General features: G+C 43.8%; 1 protein-coding gene across 4 annotated transcripts in view; it reads right to left on the reverse strand.

Moving 5' to 3' along the window:
- Nucleotides 1–236: 236 nt before the first annotated feature.
- Nucleotides 237–18,097, reverse strand: part of spen (spen family transcriptional repressor) — a 106,014-nt gene continuing 88,153 nt past the window's right edge. For all 4 annotated transcript variants that reach the window (XM_085966987.1, XM_085966988.1, XM_085966989.1 and 1 more), the window contains 5 exons: nucleotides 8,638–17,401; nucleotides 3,681–4,100; nucleotides 2,750–2,944; nucleotides 2,388–2,546; nucleotides 237–1,568 (listed from right to left, as the gene is read on the reverse strand). In XM_085966987.1, the coding sequence (XP_085823113.1) occupies nucleotides 1,437–1,568; nucleotides 2,388–2,546; nucleotides 2,750–2,944; nucleotides 3,681–4,100; nucleotides 8,638–17,401 (9,670 nt within the window). In that variant the 3' untranslated portion in view covers nucleotides 237–1,436. The remainder of the gene's footprint in view (nucleotides 1,569–2,387; nucleotides 2,547–2,749; nucleotides 2,945–3,680; nucleotides 4,101–8,637; nucleotides 17,402–18,097) is intronic.

Below are 18,097 nucleotides of genomic sequence, written 5' to 3' on the forward strand. Positions count from 1 at the left end.
CTATGGTCACAGAATAATTCCAGAAGGGGCAGTTGCCACAGTTGTGTAGAGTGGTGCAGGCTGAAACAAGCGATGTTGATGAGACATTCAGTGAGACACCTTAACGATTATCTACTCATCAAAAAGATACAGCTATATCTTTACAGCTCGCCTGAAAACATTGGTTGTCACGGGATTAAATGATGCCAGCTGGCAGGCTATTTACATGCTCAGTACAGAGAGAATGCTGCCATATCTTCTATAATGTGCTAAGATTTTTATTCTGTGTATCAAAATTATAAGTGCCTTCAACATTACCATGAAAGAATCGTTTTGAGTTTTACAAATATTTACAGCACTGTGTAACACGGTTCAAGTCTGGGGGTTTGGGGTTTCCTTTCTTTTTTACACAAGTTAATCAGATCAGACCAAAGCACAGAATTCCAAAAGTACTATGTACAAACGCCATTAAAAAGTACAAGGAGACTGCTTGCTGTCGGTAGGTAGTTACAGCGTTCGTGGCTGGCTCAGACAGCGCAGCCCCTGTTTTCTCGGGAGTACCAGTCCCCTTGCGTCCCCCTCCTATATCGATTAGGAGTAGGGGGCTTGTTTACTCAGTACCAGTTTTTGCTGCGTATTGGAGACCACTTTTCACCACATTGGCTTAAATCAGACTCGGATCGCTCCAAACAACAAAAGGATAAAAAAAACCAAAGAAAGGACTGTGGAAAGAATTTATAAATTAATGAGACCGAACAGATGTCCTGACAAGCATAAAATACTCTCACATCTTGAAGGGCAGCGTTAAGGAGCAGTGAAGCGCACTTAAGAATGAATGAAAGTACAAAGTCCGCATATGAAAATAAGATTTCTCTGAAAATGCATTTTGGCACAGGTAAAATTGTATGTTTTTTTTTCATCTCAGTAAAGTTTGAATTCATGGTTCCAAGGATTCAGCATTTCCCACCAGCTTTATTTCCCTTTTCGGTTTAAACTGTTCATCCCTCTTCTCTCAGCAATCAGCCCATTTGATTCCTTCTCGAAGGAGATTTACAAAAGGAAAAAGTTGATCATTACAACTGATGGTGGGGTTGAAAAGCATCCCAATTCTGGCCCTGCTGAAACAGGTAGGGATTCGGAGGTCCTGCCTTCAAGTCCATCAGAGGGGGTTCCAGGATGCTACCATGATAAGATCCATAGCAATCTACTGCCATACAGTCACCAAGTCACTAATATAGTGCAATGGTAATCCCAATTCACATAAACAGGAATCGCCGAGAGTGCAGGATTACATAGAGGGGTTCCCACTTTGCCACTGGAGCCCACCAGTTCGCCCAGGGCTGGAAACATTGTAAACACGTAGCTGCCCATTGTCCGAGTCGGGCCCTGCTTGGAAGAAGATTGGCAGTTGGCAGTGTAACGGAGTCCAAGATTAAAAAGGAGAGCAAACCAAATGCTCACACTGAAGCAATGACGATCATCAGATGAGGGGAGATGTTGGAGATGCTGGCAAGCAAATCTGGGGCTAGGCGGGACAGATGACTTTCAGAGAATTCACAGGGTGGGAATATCTGAAGAACATAAGCAGGCTGCAAAGAGAAAAAACACAAGAGGTCAGTGGGTGCAGCTTCCAAAACATCAGGAAGTTTTCTGTAGAATAATTATCACATAAAATTTCACTTTCAACATGGCAAAATAATTCCCCATGAATCTCAAACTGTGTTTCAAAAAACAGGCTCACTAACAAGATTTCATTTTTATTAGTTGTGGTGCTGCAAACATCAGCCTCATTCAAGCACTCATGTTGGGAAGCTCAAAAATAAACCCCTTTCCTTTGAATCTATCAGTATCCACTGTTTCTAAACTGACCAGATTCCTATTCTGAAATTCAGTCATCTAGGAATGTAGGACGATGGGGGAGGGAGACCTGAACATCCAACTGGGCAAGAGAAGACGATAGGCATTAACAGAAAAAGCATAGAAATGGTCAATTTTGATGGAGTGGGGTGGGGGGGGAAGACTAGAATCAGGAAGGAAGGAGTCACCTGCCTTTCTGCTATGGAATGTCTCTGCCTGAAGCACATGTTACTGTTCACAGCATCCTATTGCAAAATGGAAATAGCCAGTTCCTGCAGCCCACTGGAAAAGGTTTAAATTCCTATGATGCTGCTTGGCTGCATTCCAGGGTTCTCTTGGGTTGCTGGGGGCAGCAGGGTATTTCCAGTTGTTGCTGTGAAGCTAATTCAAAATGACAGCATTGATACAGCACACAGACAGTCAGAGAGCAACAATCGGTCACTCCTGGGAGGATGATACAATCTGCATCCCACCCTGCATTCATCTTCTGTTCTGCCCCCCCCCCCGGTGGATAAAAGAACATGCAACTGGATTTCTGTTTGATCATATACCTGATTCGAGCCAGGATTTGGAACATTGATGATTCCAGCAGCTTGTTTGAGCTGTAAATAGCTGATAAAACCAGCCTTCAGTGACTCGGTCTGACTCACTACATCCTCCTGATCACGGCCGCATGGTAATGCCAACAATAAGCAGTAATCAGTTTCCACCTAGAAAACAAAAAAAATTCTCAGGTGATCTTCACTCCAACAGATATTTCCTACTCCGCACCTGCCCAAATTACACTTATGATGTTTAAAGACAGTTTTAAAAAGTTAAAACATTCGCTGCTTCCATAGCATTTGAGCCTTTATCCACAAATGTTATAACAAACATTGTAAATGCCCCTCCTAAGCCTTTTAAAGTCACTTACTGTCATTCTGCGTGCCACACCTTCTAGCTGTGTTGCCTCCAGCCGCATGCGCTGAGCAATTCTGAGAGGAGGCCCACCCTCAGGTGCTGGAAGGGACCGATGGGCCAGCACGTTGTTGCCAGACACAAAATGTAGTTGCACTGCGGCTGTGTCATTCTTCAGAGCTAGCAAACCCTGCCACACTATTGGGTATTTCTAAAGGGACAAACATTTTAAAATATAAATCACACTTAATGATCCTTTAAACCTGCAACATTTCAGTGCTACACATGCAGACCCCTCTAAAGATGCAATATCTTCCCTGAATTGATGTGAAAGCTCATAAATATGAAGGAGGGTTGGTACAATGTTGTATACAGCCAGCACAAGTGAGAGGAGCTACTGAAATGCGAGCAGGGTACTGAGTTTGGATGATCAGCCATGATCTCATTAAATGGCGGAGCAGGCTTGAGGGACCGACTGGCCTACTCCTGCTCCTATCTTCTATGTAAATGGTTAACGGGATTTCTTTCAGCTAAAAATGGTAGATTACTCACACCTAGTTAGAATCTTGCTCAACGTTTCAAGGAAGGTTTCAATTAATAGCAGTTTATTCCTCTAATTTGGCCTTGAGTTAGAGGAATAAAAGGGTTTTTAAAAACATAACAAATAAAAAAATAATGACTAGATGAAAGTATGAAACAAAGTAGAGCAGATGAGAAGCAAAGGGGTCATAAAAATAAAGCCTAGTGATAGAAGCGGATAAGGGAACAGTTATGACCATGAGGAAACAGACTGACAGCAACACAAACTTAACCAACCTCTGTATTCAAACTCAACATTTTACAAATGATTTAAAAACCTTGGGGTTATATAATTTAAAACTCACTTTTATGTTGGTTGATAAATCCAAGCTAGCCTTTTTAACTGATGCAATATAATTGATGCTTACTGTGAGAAGCTGCACCATGTCCATAGGTCTCTGTGAGCCTGAGGGTGGCTGTGGTTCCTGCTTTCCAGTGGTCTGAAGGTCTGGCCTGGACATCACAGGTGGTGGGGCTGCTCCTGGTGTTGAGGATTGCGTGGGGATAAAAGATGGTTGTTTTGGGGTTAGGGGCTGGTGTGGTGAGGACAGTTCATGTTTGATTGGCATAGACACTCCAGTTGGAGAAGGATAGGAAGTCGGATTAGCTTCTGGCCTCTCTCTCTGTAGATGTTGCAGGTGAGGTGAGTGCAGTTCCACCTGCCCTGGTAGTCTGGTGATAGATACATGATGAGGATGCTCAGGAGCCGTAGATCCCTTGGATTCCTGGGATATTTGTGGAGTTTTACTTCTCTGGCCAGGGTGTACGTGTTCCCCTTCCGAAATACCCTATTCAAGAAGACAGTTTAACAAACATTGGATTGAAAATATTCCTGTATTCATTCCCCCACATCACTAGTTTTATTTATGCATTAAGACTGTCGGACTCGGTGACTAGGATCTCCAAATCAATCTGAAAGATGGAGTCAACAAAACTGCACAGAAATTCCCCTAATTTCAGTGTCACAATGATGTTGCCCAGATTGTCATCTAGAATTTGTCTTAGTACACTCAAAACAAGTAAGTGTAAAAAGTTGAGAATTAGCTACCATCCCACAGATTTTTTGGAAGATTTGAGTTGAAGTCTTGGATAGGAACAAAGTACTGATTTAACACTTTATGTGGAGAAACAAGAATCTGATCATTAATTGATAATTCCTCAAACAGATAATTCCTTCAGACGGGATGATATAACCATGCAGTAACCCAGTTTGAGCTGATGCCATTCAGTTATGGAGGAAAACATTTCTACTGCCTCCCAACACATCATTTCAAGTGGTGACATAGTTGGAGGGTGGGGGAAAAGATTTGAAGAGAGAAATGTAGTTGATGGAGACATCTAAGCTTTGAAAGGCTCTTTATGTTGTTCATGGAGCTTGCTGCACAACAGTTCTTGCGTATCTATCTATAGCTGGAATGTAAAAGCTAAAAGCCAAGAAAAAGTGTTGTACTTTAGCATTTGCAGGGGTCACAAGAGGTTAGTTTTCTTCACTTTAAGTTTTAATTGTTGAAGATTCTGCCTGTGCCGAGGGTAAAGCCTCAGTGAAAGCACATCAGCAATGCTTCAGTCAATCTTTAAAAAAATCAGCACAGATAAAATAACTAATACCTAGACACTCACACAAAAGTCCTGTGGGCACAGCTTGGAATGTATGGGGGAGATAGGGCTTTGAACTATATATTGGCGACAAAAATTAAGGATGAGTATCCTTCAAGGGGAGAGGAAGAGCACGAGTAAAAACACGCAGCATAAAAAGTAGAAAGAAAGAACATGTGGGAGATGAGAATTCTAATTTTTCTCCATTGTTTACAGGGAGGTATGCAATAGCATTTGTCACAGAAAGGCCTAAGAGCTGATGTTTGCGAAAGTCCTCTGGCTTGGTGCGTCTGTGCTTCATTCAGATTTGGACTGCGGACCCAATTCCAAAAGGTCAATTCCAAGTCTGTGGGAGGCACCTTCGAGGAAAAAAAGTTCTGCGACACAACAGGCAAAAACGTGGCTAGGAATACAGGCACGGACTTCTAATATGAGCAAAAACAGTACAGCGCTCCAGTAAGTAAATGCACCGATGAACATACTCAAAATGATGACAACACGGAACCATCAAAAAATTTGAAAATCAGTTATTTTTGGAACAATTAAAAAAAGAAATAACTGGTCCTATAGGGAAGAGCAGAATTTATAATACTGTCAACAGTGGAAGGGGGAAAAGATCCTCGGACTGCTGCGTCTGGAAGTGAGGAGAAGATCACCTGACTCAAGATGATATAAAACTCTGATGGAAATATTGTCTCAGCTCTCGTCCCTCCCTATCCTAGGTGAAATGACAGCCCTATCTCTTAGGGCAACTGGAGATTCAATGAATGAGGAAGATGCTCTATTTTGACATTTAACTGGAGAACAATACTATGGGCTACCCACAATCTCCCCACTTAGGGACAATGACAGAGTATGACAATTTCTAACCTTGTGTATTTGTGTTCAGGGACAGAATTCAAAAACAGGATCTTCACAGTATCAGCCAAAAAATGCCTGGCAGTGGCAGACATTTTAAAGAATGCAAAATAGGGTAAAAATGTAAATTGAAACTATTTAGTCAACAAAACCATTTTCAAATCAATAACTTAAATCATTAAAACTCCTCTGATGGTGAGTTATGTGGAACCATGAAAAGCTTGATTTCCTTACAATGTGACATTACTTAACTGAAATTTACAGTGTTGCCAGCACTTGGCGCCAGCTTTGGCTTAGTGGAAGCACTCGACTCTGAGTCAGAAGGTCGTGGGTTCAAGTCCCACTCCAGAGACTTGAGCACATAATCCAGGCTGACACTCCAGTGCAGTACTGAGTGAGTGTGGCACTGTCGAAGGTGCTGTCCATTGGATGAGGTGTTAAACCAAGGTGTCTGCTCTCAGGTGGACATAAAAGATCCCATGGCACTATTTTGAAAAAGAGCAGGGGCGAGTTCCCCGGTGTCCTGGGCAATATTCGCCCTTCAATCAACATCACTAAAACAGATTATCTGGTCATTATGTTATTGCTGTTTATGGGAATTTGCTGTGCACAGATTGGCTGCTGCGTTTCCTACATAACAGTAACTGCACTTCAATAGTATTAATTGGCTGTAAAGTGTTTTGTGACGTCCTGAGGTCGTGAAAGGTGCTATAGTTCGTTCTTTCTTTCATGCTTGGAAAAATGTGTGTACACTCAGTATTATGCACTAGCAAATTCTGAATTACAAGTGTGCAGTCAAATGGAGGCCAAATATTTCTCTAAAGGAAGGGAAACCTGGGGGTGTACGTAAACAAGTCTTTGAAAGTGATAAGACAAGTTGAGAAGGCTGTTAAAAAAGCATACGGGATCCTTGGCTTTATAAACAACAACTTGCATTTATATAGCACCTTTAACATAGTAAAATGTCCCAAAGCGCTTCACAGGAGTGATTATCAACAAAATTTGACACCGAGCCACAGAGATATTAGGACAGATAACCAAAAGCTTGGTTAAAGAAGTAGGTTTTAAGGAGTGTCTTAAAGGAGGAGAGAGAGGTAAAGAGATAGAGAGGTTTAGGGAGGGAATTCCAAAGCTTAGGGCCTAGGCTGCTGAAGGCATGGCCGCCAATGGTGGAGCGATTCAAATCGGGGATGTGCAAGAGGCTAGAACTGGAAGAGCGCAGCAATCTCAGAGGGCTGTAGGAGGTTACAGCGATAAGGAGAGGCAAGGCCATGGAGGGATTTGAAAAGAAGGATGAGAATTTTTAAATCAAGGTGTTGCTGGACCGCGAGCCAAGTAGGTCAATGAGCATAGGGGTGATGGGTGAACGGGACTTGGTGAGAGTTAGGATATGGGCAGCAGAGTTTTGGATGAGCACAAGTTTATGTAGGGTGGCAGATGAGAGGCTAGCCAGGGGAGCATTAGAATAGTCGAGTCCAGAGGTAACAAAGGCATAGATGAGGGTTTCAACAGCAAATGAGCTGAGGCAAATGCGGAGATGGATGATGTTACGGAGGTGGAAGTAGGCGGTCTTGGTGACGGAGAGAATATGGGCTAGGAAGCTCAACTCAAGGTGAAATAGAACGCCATGGCTGCCAACAGTTTGATTCAGTGACTAGGAAAATGGATAGAGTCAGCGGCAGGGACCAAAGACAATGACTTCAAGCTTCCCAATACTTAGTTGGAGGAAATTTCTGCTCATCCAATACTGGATGTCGGACAAATAGCGTGACCAATCAGAGGCTGTAGAGGGGTCGAGAGAGGTGGTGTTGGGTGTCGTCCGTGTACATGGGGAACCTGACGTCGTGTGTTTGGATGACGTCGCCGAGGGGCAGCATATAGATGAGAAATAGGAGAGGGCCAAGGATAGATCCTTCGGGACTCCAGAGGTAACGGTGCGGGAGTGGGAAGAGAGGCATAGAGTACAAAAACAAGCAAGTTATGCTAAACTGTTATAAATCACTGGTTAGGTCCCAGCTGGAATATAGTGTCCAATTCTGACCATCACACTTTAGGAAGGATGTCAAGGCCTTTGAGAGGTGCGGAGGAGACTTACTAGACTGGTACCAGGGATGAGGGACTTCAGTTATGGGGAGAGACTTGCGAAGTGGGATTTTACTCCTTAAAGAGAAAGTTGTGAGAAGATTTAACAAAGGCATTGAAAATCAAATGGCATTGAATATCATGAAGGGCTTTGATAGAGTAAATAAGGAGAAACTGTTCCACTGCTAGAAGAGTTGGTAACCAGAGGACACAGATTTAAGGTAATTGGCAAAAGAGCCAGGGGTGAGAGGAGGAGAATTTTTTTAATGTAGTAAGTTATTATGATCTGGAATGCACTGCCTGAAAGGGTGGTGGAAGCAGATTCAATAGGGAATTGGATAAATACTTGAAGGGGAGAAAATTGCAGGGCTATGGGGAAAGAGAGGGGAATGGGAATAACTGGATCGCTCTTTCAAAGAGCCGGCACAAGCACGATGGGCTGAATGGCCTCCTTTTGTGTTTTACGATTCTATAATTCTGAGGTAAGCTAGGCACGGGAACTCTTGCAACTTCTAAAAACTGACAAAAAATGGCAGTGGCAGAATCCCAAAAGTTGGCTGACTTCATGTCTTGTCAACAGGGAATAGTGAGCACCAGGAGAACTGATGAATGTAGACATTTTAAGCACAGCTGTTGTTCTTTCGGGACTTATTTCAGAAGTTGCATTGCCTTCTGTCACTCATTTCCCTCACCAGCAAAGTGCTGTAACACAGATAGGAGTAACTCCAAAATAGAAAAGGTTTCATGGAAGAAAGGTGAGAAAATTAGGGAAAAAATTGCTGGATTTACCTGAGGAGTCATGCTGCGTGATGGCAAGTTTATTCCAGCAAATTGTGGATGACTGAGGTGGGAAGGGTGGAAATTCCGCAGTTCTTGATACACACGTGGATAGTCATGGAAGGAACTAGGGACTTGATGCATGAGCTGAACGCTGTGGGAGACCATTACAGACTGAGACATGGGCAAACCAGGGGGGACATTGATCAATCGGGCTTCACTGTGAGGTGACTTTGCCATTTTCACTTCAGATGTTTTAGGGGCCTCTTTTGCTGGCTGGGGGGTTTTGCTAGCAGGAGGAGTTTTAACAGATCCTTCAGGGGTCCTGGCTTGTCTGGCCTCACTGTGGACATCGCCTACAGCCGTCATAGGTGGGTACATCATCCGAACATCACGCAGCAGCATCTCCTGGGGCACATTATATTGGTCCAATCGCAAACCTCCAGGATGGATTCTGTAGTCTGGCTGCATCACAAGGACGTCAGGCTGTAAGGGACCTGACCCCCTTCTAAGTCCATGATAATGTAGCAATTCTTCATCAGGTTGATGCTGATTGGATATCTGAGGCATACACAAGTCCCTGATAACTGTTGACTGCGGTGTGTTTGATCGCTGCGAACGGAGTTCCATTTGAGGTTGCAGGACGGCCCTAGGGGAGGGATGGTGAGTCTCGGGCCTTATGCCATATGGAATACCTGGTACTGAAGGAGCATTCATTCTTACTTCACCCTGAGAAAGATGTCCTAAGGAGACCACCTGAGTCTGCGTCACACTGTGAGGAGGCATAATGACCGACTGCTCTGGCAAATGGACACCAGGAACAAACTGTGTCATAGCGAGACTGGCATTCAGAACCATGTTAGCATTCATTGACTGGGAAGTAGATGAGGTGCTACTAGGCTGGCATACTTTGGGAAATGGAGAGGGGGAATGAACTGATGTGCGTGGGGAATGGGGTTCCTGTTTAATGGAAACAGGCAGGGGCAGAGCTCGTTCTGTTGGGGTGCCACGCCCAGAACTGATGTGGTTAGTGTCTGACTGCATCTTACTTGGCATAGCAGCATGGTGAGGGCTAATTCCTGGGCTCAGGTTTGATTGCTGTGTTACCTTCACGGCTTCAATTTTGGGAACGACTGGCTCTCCACCTTTTTTGTTAGTAGGTACGATGTTCGGCAGAAGATTGTAGACAATCTTAACTGTTCCTGGTTGAGAGGCAGTTAGTGTACCAGAATGGATAGCAGATTCAGATTTTTCTGGGATCTGATGCTCCTGTTTAACACTTGATATCACAGGTGATGTGTTATAAGGCTGAGAGCCACCATGTCCTGTAAGTATACTTGAGGAATGAGTGCCAATCACATTGCTGTAGCCTGTTGGAGTTTGTGAACCCTTTGTCAAAGGCTGCGATTGTGAAACTGGCTCCTGTTTGGCTTGTGACTTGGATACAGATTGCTGAAATTCTATATCTACTGCACTAGCAGGTGGAATCTGGCTGATTGGAGCACTTATTCGTTGAGGACCTTCTGTCTTCTGGCCTGAGTAACTCAGTACCACAACCCCTTCAGATGTATTTACTCTCAGACCTGGACTTGATCCCTGGTTTAATGGGATATTATCCACCGGCCTAGACTCATCCCCAATGAATGCCACTGTCCCAAGCTTGTACCTGCTATTTTCAGTCACGTTCGATCTATATTTCTGTTTGGTCAGTGTCACAGTTGGGAGACTAGGCGACTGAGATGGAAGGTTGACAGGGCCTCGGCTGTTTACCATCACTTTTGCCATTTCCTCTTGGTCTAAACTTGGCGGCATTCTGCTTATCACAGAAGTAACTTTCGGCGAGATCAAAGAACTTGCATGTTTTTCTTTTTCATTAAATGTTGGCGCCTCTGCCAATTGTTGCCCTCCAACAATTGGTGGAACTGCAGGCTTCTCATCCAAGACCAGTTTGTTAACTTCAACTGAAGTGAAAGCTTCTTCTGTCCGAACTGAAGTCAGTGGCTCATTTATAGCTGTAGTAACAAATGTGGTAGGGACTTCTTTAGCCGACACATATTTCGGCTCCATGAGAATTTTCCTCAACGTACTGGAGTTGGTGTCAAGGTCAGAAGCTTTGGTGTCTGGGGGAGGAGCAGCAGGAGGGGGCGTGGAACAAGCACGGGGTGCCTCATGCCTTAACATCCACTCTGGCACAGCCCCAGAACTAACATGTGTAGTTCCCAAGACAGGTGCTGGAGTTACTGAAATCGTTGCAGTGGTAGTGGTAGGGAGAGCATTAATAGCTACTCTTGATATGCTTTGTTTTGGTTGAGCTTCAGGCGTATAGTCAGTGAGTTGCTTTAGTTTAAAATATGGAGGACTTTTGTTATCTTCATTACATGCTGAAGAGTGCAGTGGATCCTGAGGTGAAATAGCTTCAGTTGCTGATTCCTTATCTGATTCAGAGGCTTTCATACCATCAAGTTTACCCTCTTCTAATCTAGTCAGGTTGTCTATATCACTCTTGGGAACACAAAGTGGTTCCACCACTGTTTTTGTTGTAGGTTTTTCTAAAATGGTTTCTGCTGTAACACTGTTTTGCTTTATGTCTGCAGAAACAGGCACTGGTTCAGGTTCAGAGCTGTTGCCATCCGCTAGTTCCCCCTTCCTGCTAGTGCTTCCTCGCCTAATACGTCTTGACATTCTTGGTTTTGAACGCCCTCTACGACTTGGAGTCCGTGGGACTTCAGCAGGTTCTGGCAATGGAATGTTCTCAGTTTTCTGGGACATATTTCCAGACTGCTGGAGACACATGTCAGCATCCTTTGCTTCAGCCACTGTAGTCAATGAAGCAGATCTGGAAACTGAACCAATTGAAACTGCAGATTGACTGTCCACAGCTTGACTTTTAGAAGCCAAACTGTCTGAGGACAGAGCTGGGGAAACAACGCCGTCTGTTGAGATGGGAGTTTCAGAAACCACACACTCAGCTGAGATGGGAGCTTTAGAAATCACACTCTCCACTGAGACAGGAGCTTTAGATATCACACTTTCCACCGAGACAGGAGTTTTAGATATCACACTCTCCACTGAGACAGGAGTTTTAGATATCACACTCTCCACTGAGACAGGAGCTTTAGATATCACACTCTCCACTGAGACAGGAGCTTTAGATATCACACTCTCCACTGAGACAGGAGCTTTAGATATCACACTCTCCACTGAGACAGGAGCTTTAGAAATCTTGCTCTCCAATGAGACAGGAACTTTAGAAATCATGCTTTCCAATGAGACTGGAGCTTTAGAAATCACACTGTCCGTTGAGGCGGTGTCTACTGGTGCAGAAGCTTCAGAAACTACACTGTTTGCTGAGGTAGGAGCTTTAGAAATCGTGCTGTCTGTTGAGGTGGGAACTTCAGAAACCAGGCTTTCTACTGAAGAGGGAACTTCTGGAGCCATACTCTCTGCTGAAGCAGGAGATTTAGAAACTGAGCGGCTTGAGGCTGGGACTTTAGAAACCATACGGCCCGAAGCTGGGGTCTTTGATACCAAGCGGTTTGAGGGTGGAGCCTTTGCCAACAAACGGCCTGAGGCACCAACATCTGTATTGGACTCCAACATATTCACAATTGCCTGATCAGTTTCAGGCTGCAATGTGTCTGGGGGTGTAGGGAGTACTATCTGATCTTCAGAGATACCTGCCACAGTTTGTTCAGCAGGGTATCTTGGAGCAGATGGGAAGCTATCTGGTTCTGCTGATTCGTCTGCAATAATGGAGTCAATGGCTGCTGCAAGCTCAGTTTCACTAGCCTGATGAGCAGGCTTTTCCACTTCTTCCTCTGGTCTAACATCTGGCTCATCGGTAGTCTCTTTGTAAGGATGTACGGTTGGGATTTCTGTTAATTTTGCAATGTTCTCCACTGCTCTTTCAAGTTCTATCTGCTTAGCACGTTGTACAGCTTCTGGCGAACACTCAATTTTTGGGATTTCTTTTTCTGGCGATTTGGGTGGTTCTGAAAATGGATTACCCGCTTCTTCTTTAATGGGCTTGGGCGACTGACTGTCATTTTTCAGTTGGTCTTTCTTTGTTGTCCCAGTCACCTCTCCATCACTTGGTTGAACAACACCTTTTACTTCTTCAGTGCTAAGTCGTATTTCCAAATTTCGTAGACACATTTTATCTTCGCTGACTTTTGCATTCTTCCCTCTCCCGGACTTTGACTTTGATCCTTTCTCTAAAGATCTTTTTTCTACAATCTCACTTGGACTGTTATCTGAAGGACACTTCTCTAATGCACCATCATTTTTGTCAGGTTTTTGATCACTTACTATCTCATTTCCCTCAAGCGATGTTTTGATAGTATTCTCACTTGTTGAACTTTGCTCAACTAAGGACTCTGCAACATCGTCCGTACGTTCAACACAAACCTCAGCTGTTCTTGGTTCTGTTTTTACTCCTTTCTTTCCTATGTGGCTGCTAGGAGCAGCTGAAGATGGCGAAGAATGACTCTGTTGAGCTTTCTGTGATCGAGGTGACTTCCATCCTTCTACAGGTTTTGCGCTTTCAGTACTGTCTTTATTTTCTGTTTCTTCAACCTCTTGTTTCACCTGGTCAGCTTTAAAAGATGGCATCTCTTCACCTGGTCTACGCCGGTGTTTTGGAGGTCTTCCCCGTCGTGGTGGAGTTTGTACATTTGATGATTCCTGAACTTCTTTTTCGCCCCTTTTCCTGGTTGAACGTGATGTATCTGTTGAGTCTTTTATTAGAGATGGGCCATCATCAACCGTGGCATAAACTGACCGCACATTTCTGCGTCTTGTTCTACCTAAAGGCAGACTTGGCTCAGAAGTTTCTGACTCGGGGGCAGAACTTGGAGACTTTGCTGTGTTTTTGGAGACCTTTTCTGTGTCCAATTTGTGTTCCTGAAGTTTCTGAGCATCACCACGAGGCGAGGACGACCGCTTAAGCTTTTCACGGTCTATCCTCTCACTTTTCCTTGTGACAGGCTTTTCTGTAATGGTTGTAGTGATTGCTTGAAGTGGAGTCTTTGTTCTTTTACTTTTGGAAGTCTTTTTCTCTTTTAAAGCTATGGAAGGTTCCGTATCTACTTCATTGTCAGAAATCTGTGGATGGCCCTCCGAATGCTCTTCTTTCTGGTTGATATCCAGCTCAACGGTGATAGGAGGACTCTTGTCATCTTTGTGCTCATCTGGTACCACCTCTCTTTGGATAGGTTTGGAGGAGTCTGCATTGAACTCTAGTACTTCAGGTTCTGTATTTGTGCAGATTTCTTGTAGATCAGCTCCCCCTGGAGTTGGTGGTTTGGTATCCAAATAAGAGGGTTGTTTCTGTTCCGTAGCCACTCGATTTGAAGTAACATTTGCATCTAATTGCTTATTTACAACAGGTTCCATTTCTTCACAGGGGCTTACACTAACAATGACAGGTTTCGGTGCATCAGTTGCAGGGGTAGGTTCTGTACGATTCTCCCCCAAGCTGGAAACTACGTTTTCTGCCACCAATGCTTCATTCGTTGCTTTATTCTGAACTGTTTCCTGCTGTTCAGGAGGTACTGCCTGGGAATTTGTGATAGGTGGTGGTGGTGGTACTATAGTCCTCAAAAGAGGCATTGTATTCTTTAAATCTGATTCTTTCAATTCAGACACAGGCTCTGGTGTTTTAGGCTGAACTTCTTTCTCAATTTCTCGTCGCTCAAGTTCCTTTGGTTTCTGATCCTTTTCCTTTTCTTTCTGTTGCATACGTGTCAATTCAATGAATCGACTGTGAAACAAGACTACAGGTTCCTGTATCAGTTCTAGGGTGTTATTGGAGCCATCTACAGATCCCTGCCTTCCAAACAATCTACCAGAAATTACATCCAGATCATCTTCCTTCCTTTCAAGGTGCTGTAGGCGTTTTGAATCCTGCTCAAAAATTGAGCTATGCAGGAAACGGGAAGCAAATAGCTCCTGTCTCTCCTGTTCATCTTCCTTATGGTCTTCTTTCTTTTCATCTATTTTGCCTTCAGAATCTGTTCTAATTTTTTTCTTTTTCATGTACCAAGAGGGAATTGGCCTCGGTGCTGATTCAACCTTTTCCTTATCTTTATCTTTCCTAAAGCTGGCAAACCTAGAATCCCGATCCAGGAACGACCAATTTTCTTCTCGGGATGAAGAGAGAGACTTTGCCCTTTCAAGCAAAGCCTTGGTGTCAGGGGTAATTGTCTTGTCAAGTGCAAATGAGTAGAATTTATTCCTTTCTAGAGAGCTAGACAGCTTTAAGTCCGATAGCCTATCCTCCCTATTCCGCAGAAATAAAGGTAATCTAGAACTTTCAAAAGATGTTGAAGCTTTAGGTGAATGGGATTTATGTTCATTATCCTCATCAGAATCAGATGGTACCTCGCCTGGTTCCAGCTCACGCACGGAACGCTTGCGAATGCCGTCTCGCTTTATAATGCTACTGGGAAAGCTAACGTCAGGTCTGCTTGCATCTGCTTTTAGACGCATTTCCCAACGAGGTGTCTCTTCTTCTGAGCTCTGAGACATTATTTTATTTCTAGCTAAGTCCAGCATTTGTTCTCGCTTACTTGACTCATAAGCATTGCATTTTAAAGGCTCTTCTCTAACAGGAATTTGAATGGTGGAGTCCAGTTTTGGAGAGTCTTTAGGTTCTTTTGGTAGCAATGTCTGATGTGGGGAGTCAGAGTTATCATCCTCATCCTGATAAGACAGAATATGTCGAAATCCAGGGGAAAGGACCGTTTTCTCGGAATCTTCACTCAGTTGACGAGAACTCCTGTAATTTCTTTCTCGCTTCATGCTAATTTCAAAGTCAAACTGATCAGTTTTTCTCCGTTTAACTGGAGGAGAGTCATCTGTGACATCCTGAGGTGGCTTCCCCACTTCATGGACCAAACTTCTTCTCTCAAATTCATCTGCATTTTCTTTCCTGGGGCTGTTGTATTTTTCTGATTTTGCCATCTCCATTTCCTGTTGCTGTTTAAGCCTGCGGTTCTGCTCCATCTGTTTCCTATAACTTTGAGTGTAATCAATATCAATCCCAAGTTTCTCTTCTACATCGGCGGTCGGTAATTTCTCATGGGTGGACTTGTGATCATTTGTGTCCTCAGAGGTACCACTGTACTTTCTCTTCTGTTCCTCTCTTTTAATCTCCCCTTCTCCTGGCATCTCATCAAGGTGTGGAGGCAATGGCTGAAAAACTCCCTTATTCGGAAACTTTGCTGTGTTTAGTTTCTTCAATCCAATTTCTTGAATTTCCACTGGTTCTTCAGATGCCTCGCTTAATCTGGATTGTGCTTCTATGCTGGGCCGCAAGCCAATCCCTACAGAAACACTGGCAGACTCCTGTCCTTCTCTGGGGCTGAATGCTGGAATCAGTTTTTCTTGCTTGACTTTTCTGTGCTCCCTTTTGAGTAATTCTTTCCGCACAGGCCTTCGGTCCAAATCTCCTTCTTTACCCACTGTAGGCACTTCTCTCCAGGCTGCCAGCTCAGGTTGCTTTTTTAGGCCTAGGCGCAGTTCCTCTTCCTCTTGACTGCCTCGCTTAACCTCTAACTTCTGCCTGTCTGTTCTTAAAGTTGGATCTGCAAAACGCCTCTTCCTAGCCTCCAGTTTGTCGATATCCATTGCATTAGGTGCTTCAGGACACGGTTCTGGTTTGAGGTTCTTTTTATGCTTGGTTTTCACTTCCTTATCCACAACCTCTATTTGGCTGGCAAGCGGTTTCTCTTTTGGCACTTTTGGCCTGGTAGGTTCCAATTTTGACAGCTCTGTTTTTGTCTGATCGAGTCGCATTAACTGTACTTTATTCTGTTCTGCAGGCGGAGATTTGACAGCGTCATTCTCTGGCTTGCCTCTTGATTTCTCTATAACAGAGGGCTCAATCACTTTTGCCTCTCTCTCCTTTACACGAGTTAACACCACGCAAGGAATTAAATCCAAACGATTTTTTGAAGCTCCTTCTTTCTCTGCTTTCTCTTTCCCTTGTTTTATTTTACCCCTCTGTCCATCAGGATTTAGATCCCTATCTATTTCTTGGTCTGTTTCAGAAGATGGGGAACTTGGAGACGGAGGTTTCACCTTACGTATTTTGAGCTTCTCAGCTTTCTCTTTCTTATCCAGTTTTTCCACTTCAGATTTTTCAATTTTTTTTGTTCTTTCCAGTTTCTCAGTCTTTTCTTTTCTTTGGGTCCGTTTGTCAGCTCTTTCAGGTTCAAACAGCCGATCTTTCTCTTTTTCATTTTTGTCATAACGGTCTGGTCGGATTTTGTCTGGTTTATCAGCTTTATCGTATCGAGGAGGTGACAGTGAGCTGCAGCTACCACTACGGTCTGAGGATCGACTGTATATTCTACGTTCAGAGTCCATGCTGTCACTCTGATGTCTCTCAGACTGTGCTGGTGATCCACTGCAACTCTGGGCTCTTCTTGAGTGCGTTGGGCTTTGGCTTCGTTCACAAGTTCGCCTTTCATGATCTCGTTCTCTATCAGATTCGTAACGTTCTCTCTCTCTTTCCCTTTCTCGCTGTCTGTAACTGTACTCCCTTATGTCCTGTTCGTATGGATCTCTATAGTCTCTATATTCCCGGGGATCTTCATAATAGCGAGGATCATAATAATCACCCTGGTAAGGATCCCATTCAGCATAAAAATCTCTACTTCTTGCACGATAATCCCTACGAGGGTCTTCAGGAAATACAGCAGCTGGTCCCCTAACCGCATCGAAGTAAGCACGATCTGCAGGATACTCGTGATATGATCCCCTCCGATCCTCCCTGTTAATTAAAGAAATATACATTAATTCAAGAAATATACATTAATTCAAATGTCATTTTCTTTTAACAAATCAATGGCTGTATAAAATTAATTTGTGTCTGTAAGAGAAAGAGAGTGAGAAATTAACGTGAGAAGGGGATTCTTTCAACTTCTATGCTGGCTCAGTGGGGAACTGCACTGCCTGGGGTGGTACCGAAACCAAAGGTCCCAGATTTGATCCATGGTCTGTTGGCTAATCTCAACTGAAGCATTGCCAGATGCTGCACAATTGAATCCCTTCAGTAGGTTGTGGGGGGAATCTGTCAATTTTCCTACTCCTGGATCCCAAATGTAAAGTGTGTGTGTGTGGATGATGTTGAGGAGATACTCGGGCTACTGCTTGTAGCTAAACCTGTAAACCCGATAACGGCGTCAGTTTGATTTGGTTTTTCCTATGGTTTGAAAGGGCAGCATGGCTTCGGTAATATTTGCTCTCGAGAGGATTGGTAAATTCCCGATTCCAGGAAAAAAAAATCTGAAACGGATGAAAACACAGACTGGCTGGCTCTGGGAACAGAATACACTTGCAAACTGTGGAAAAACTTGAAGGACTACCCCTAATTTAACCTATATAGCTCAAGGAGCAAAGAACACAACCTCTTTGGCTGAGGACAAGTGAAGTGGCTCAATGCTGAAGTTCTGGTGCTTTATATGAC

The sequence above is a fragment of the Somniosus microcephalus genome, chromosome 25 (genome assembly GCF_052327205.1).
Source record: "Somniosus microcephalus isolate GS21.2 chromosome 25, FLI_Smic_1.0, whole genome shotgun sequence".
NCBI classification, from domain to species: domain Eukaryota; kingdom Metazoa; phylum Chordata; class Chondrichthyes; order Squaliformes; family Somniosidae; genus Somniosus; species Somniosus microcephalus.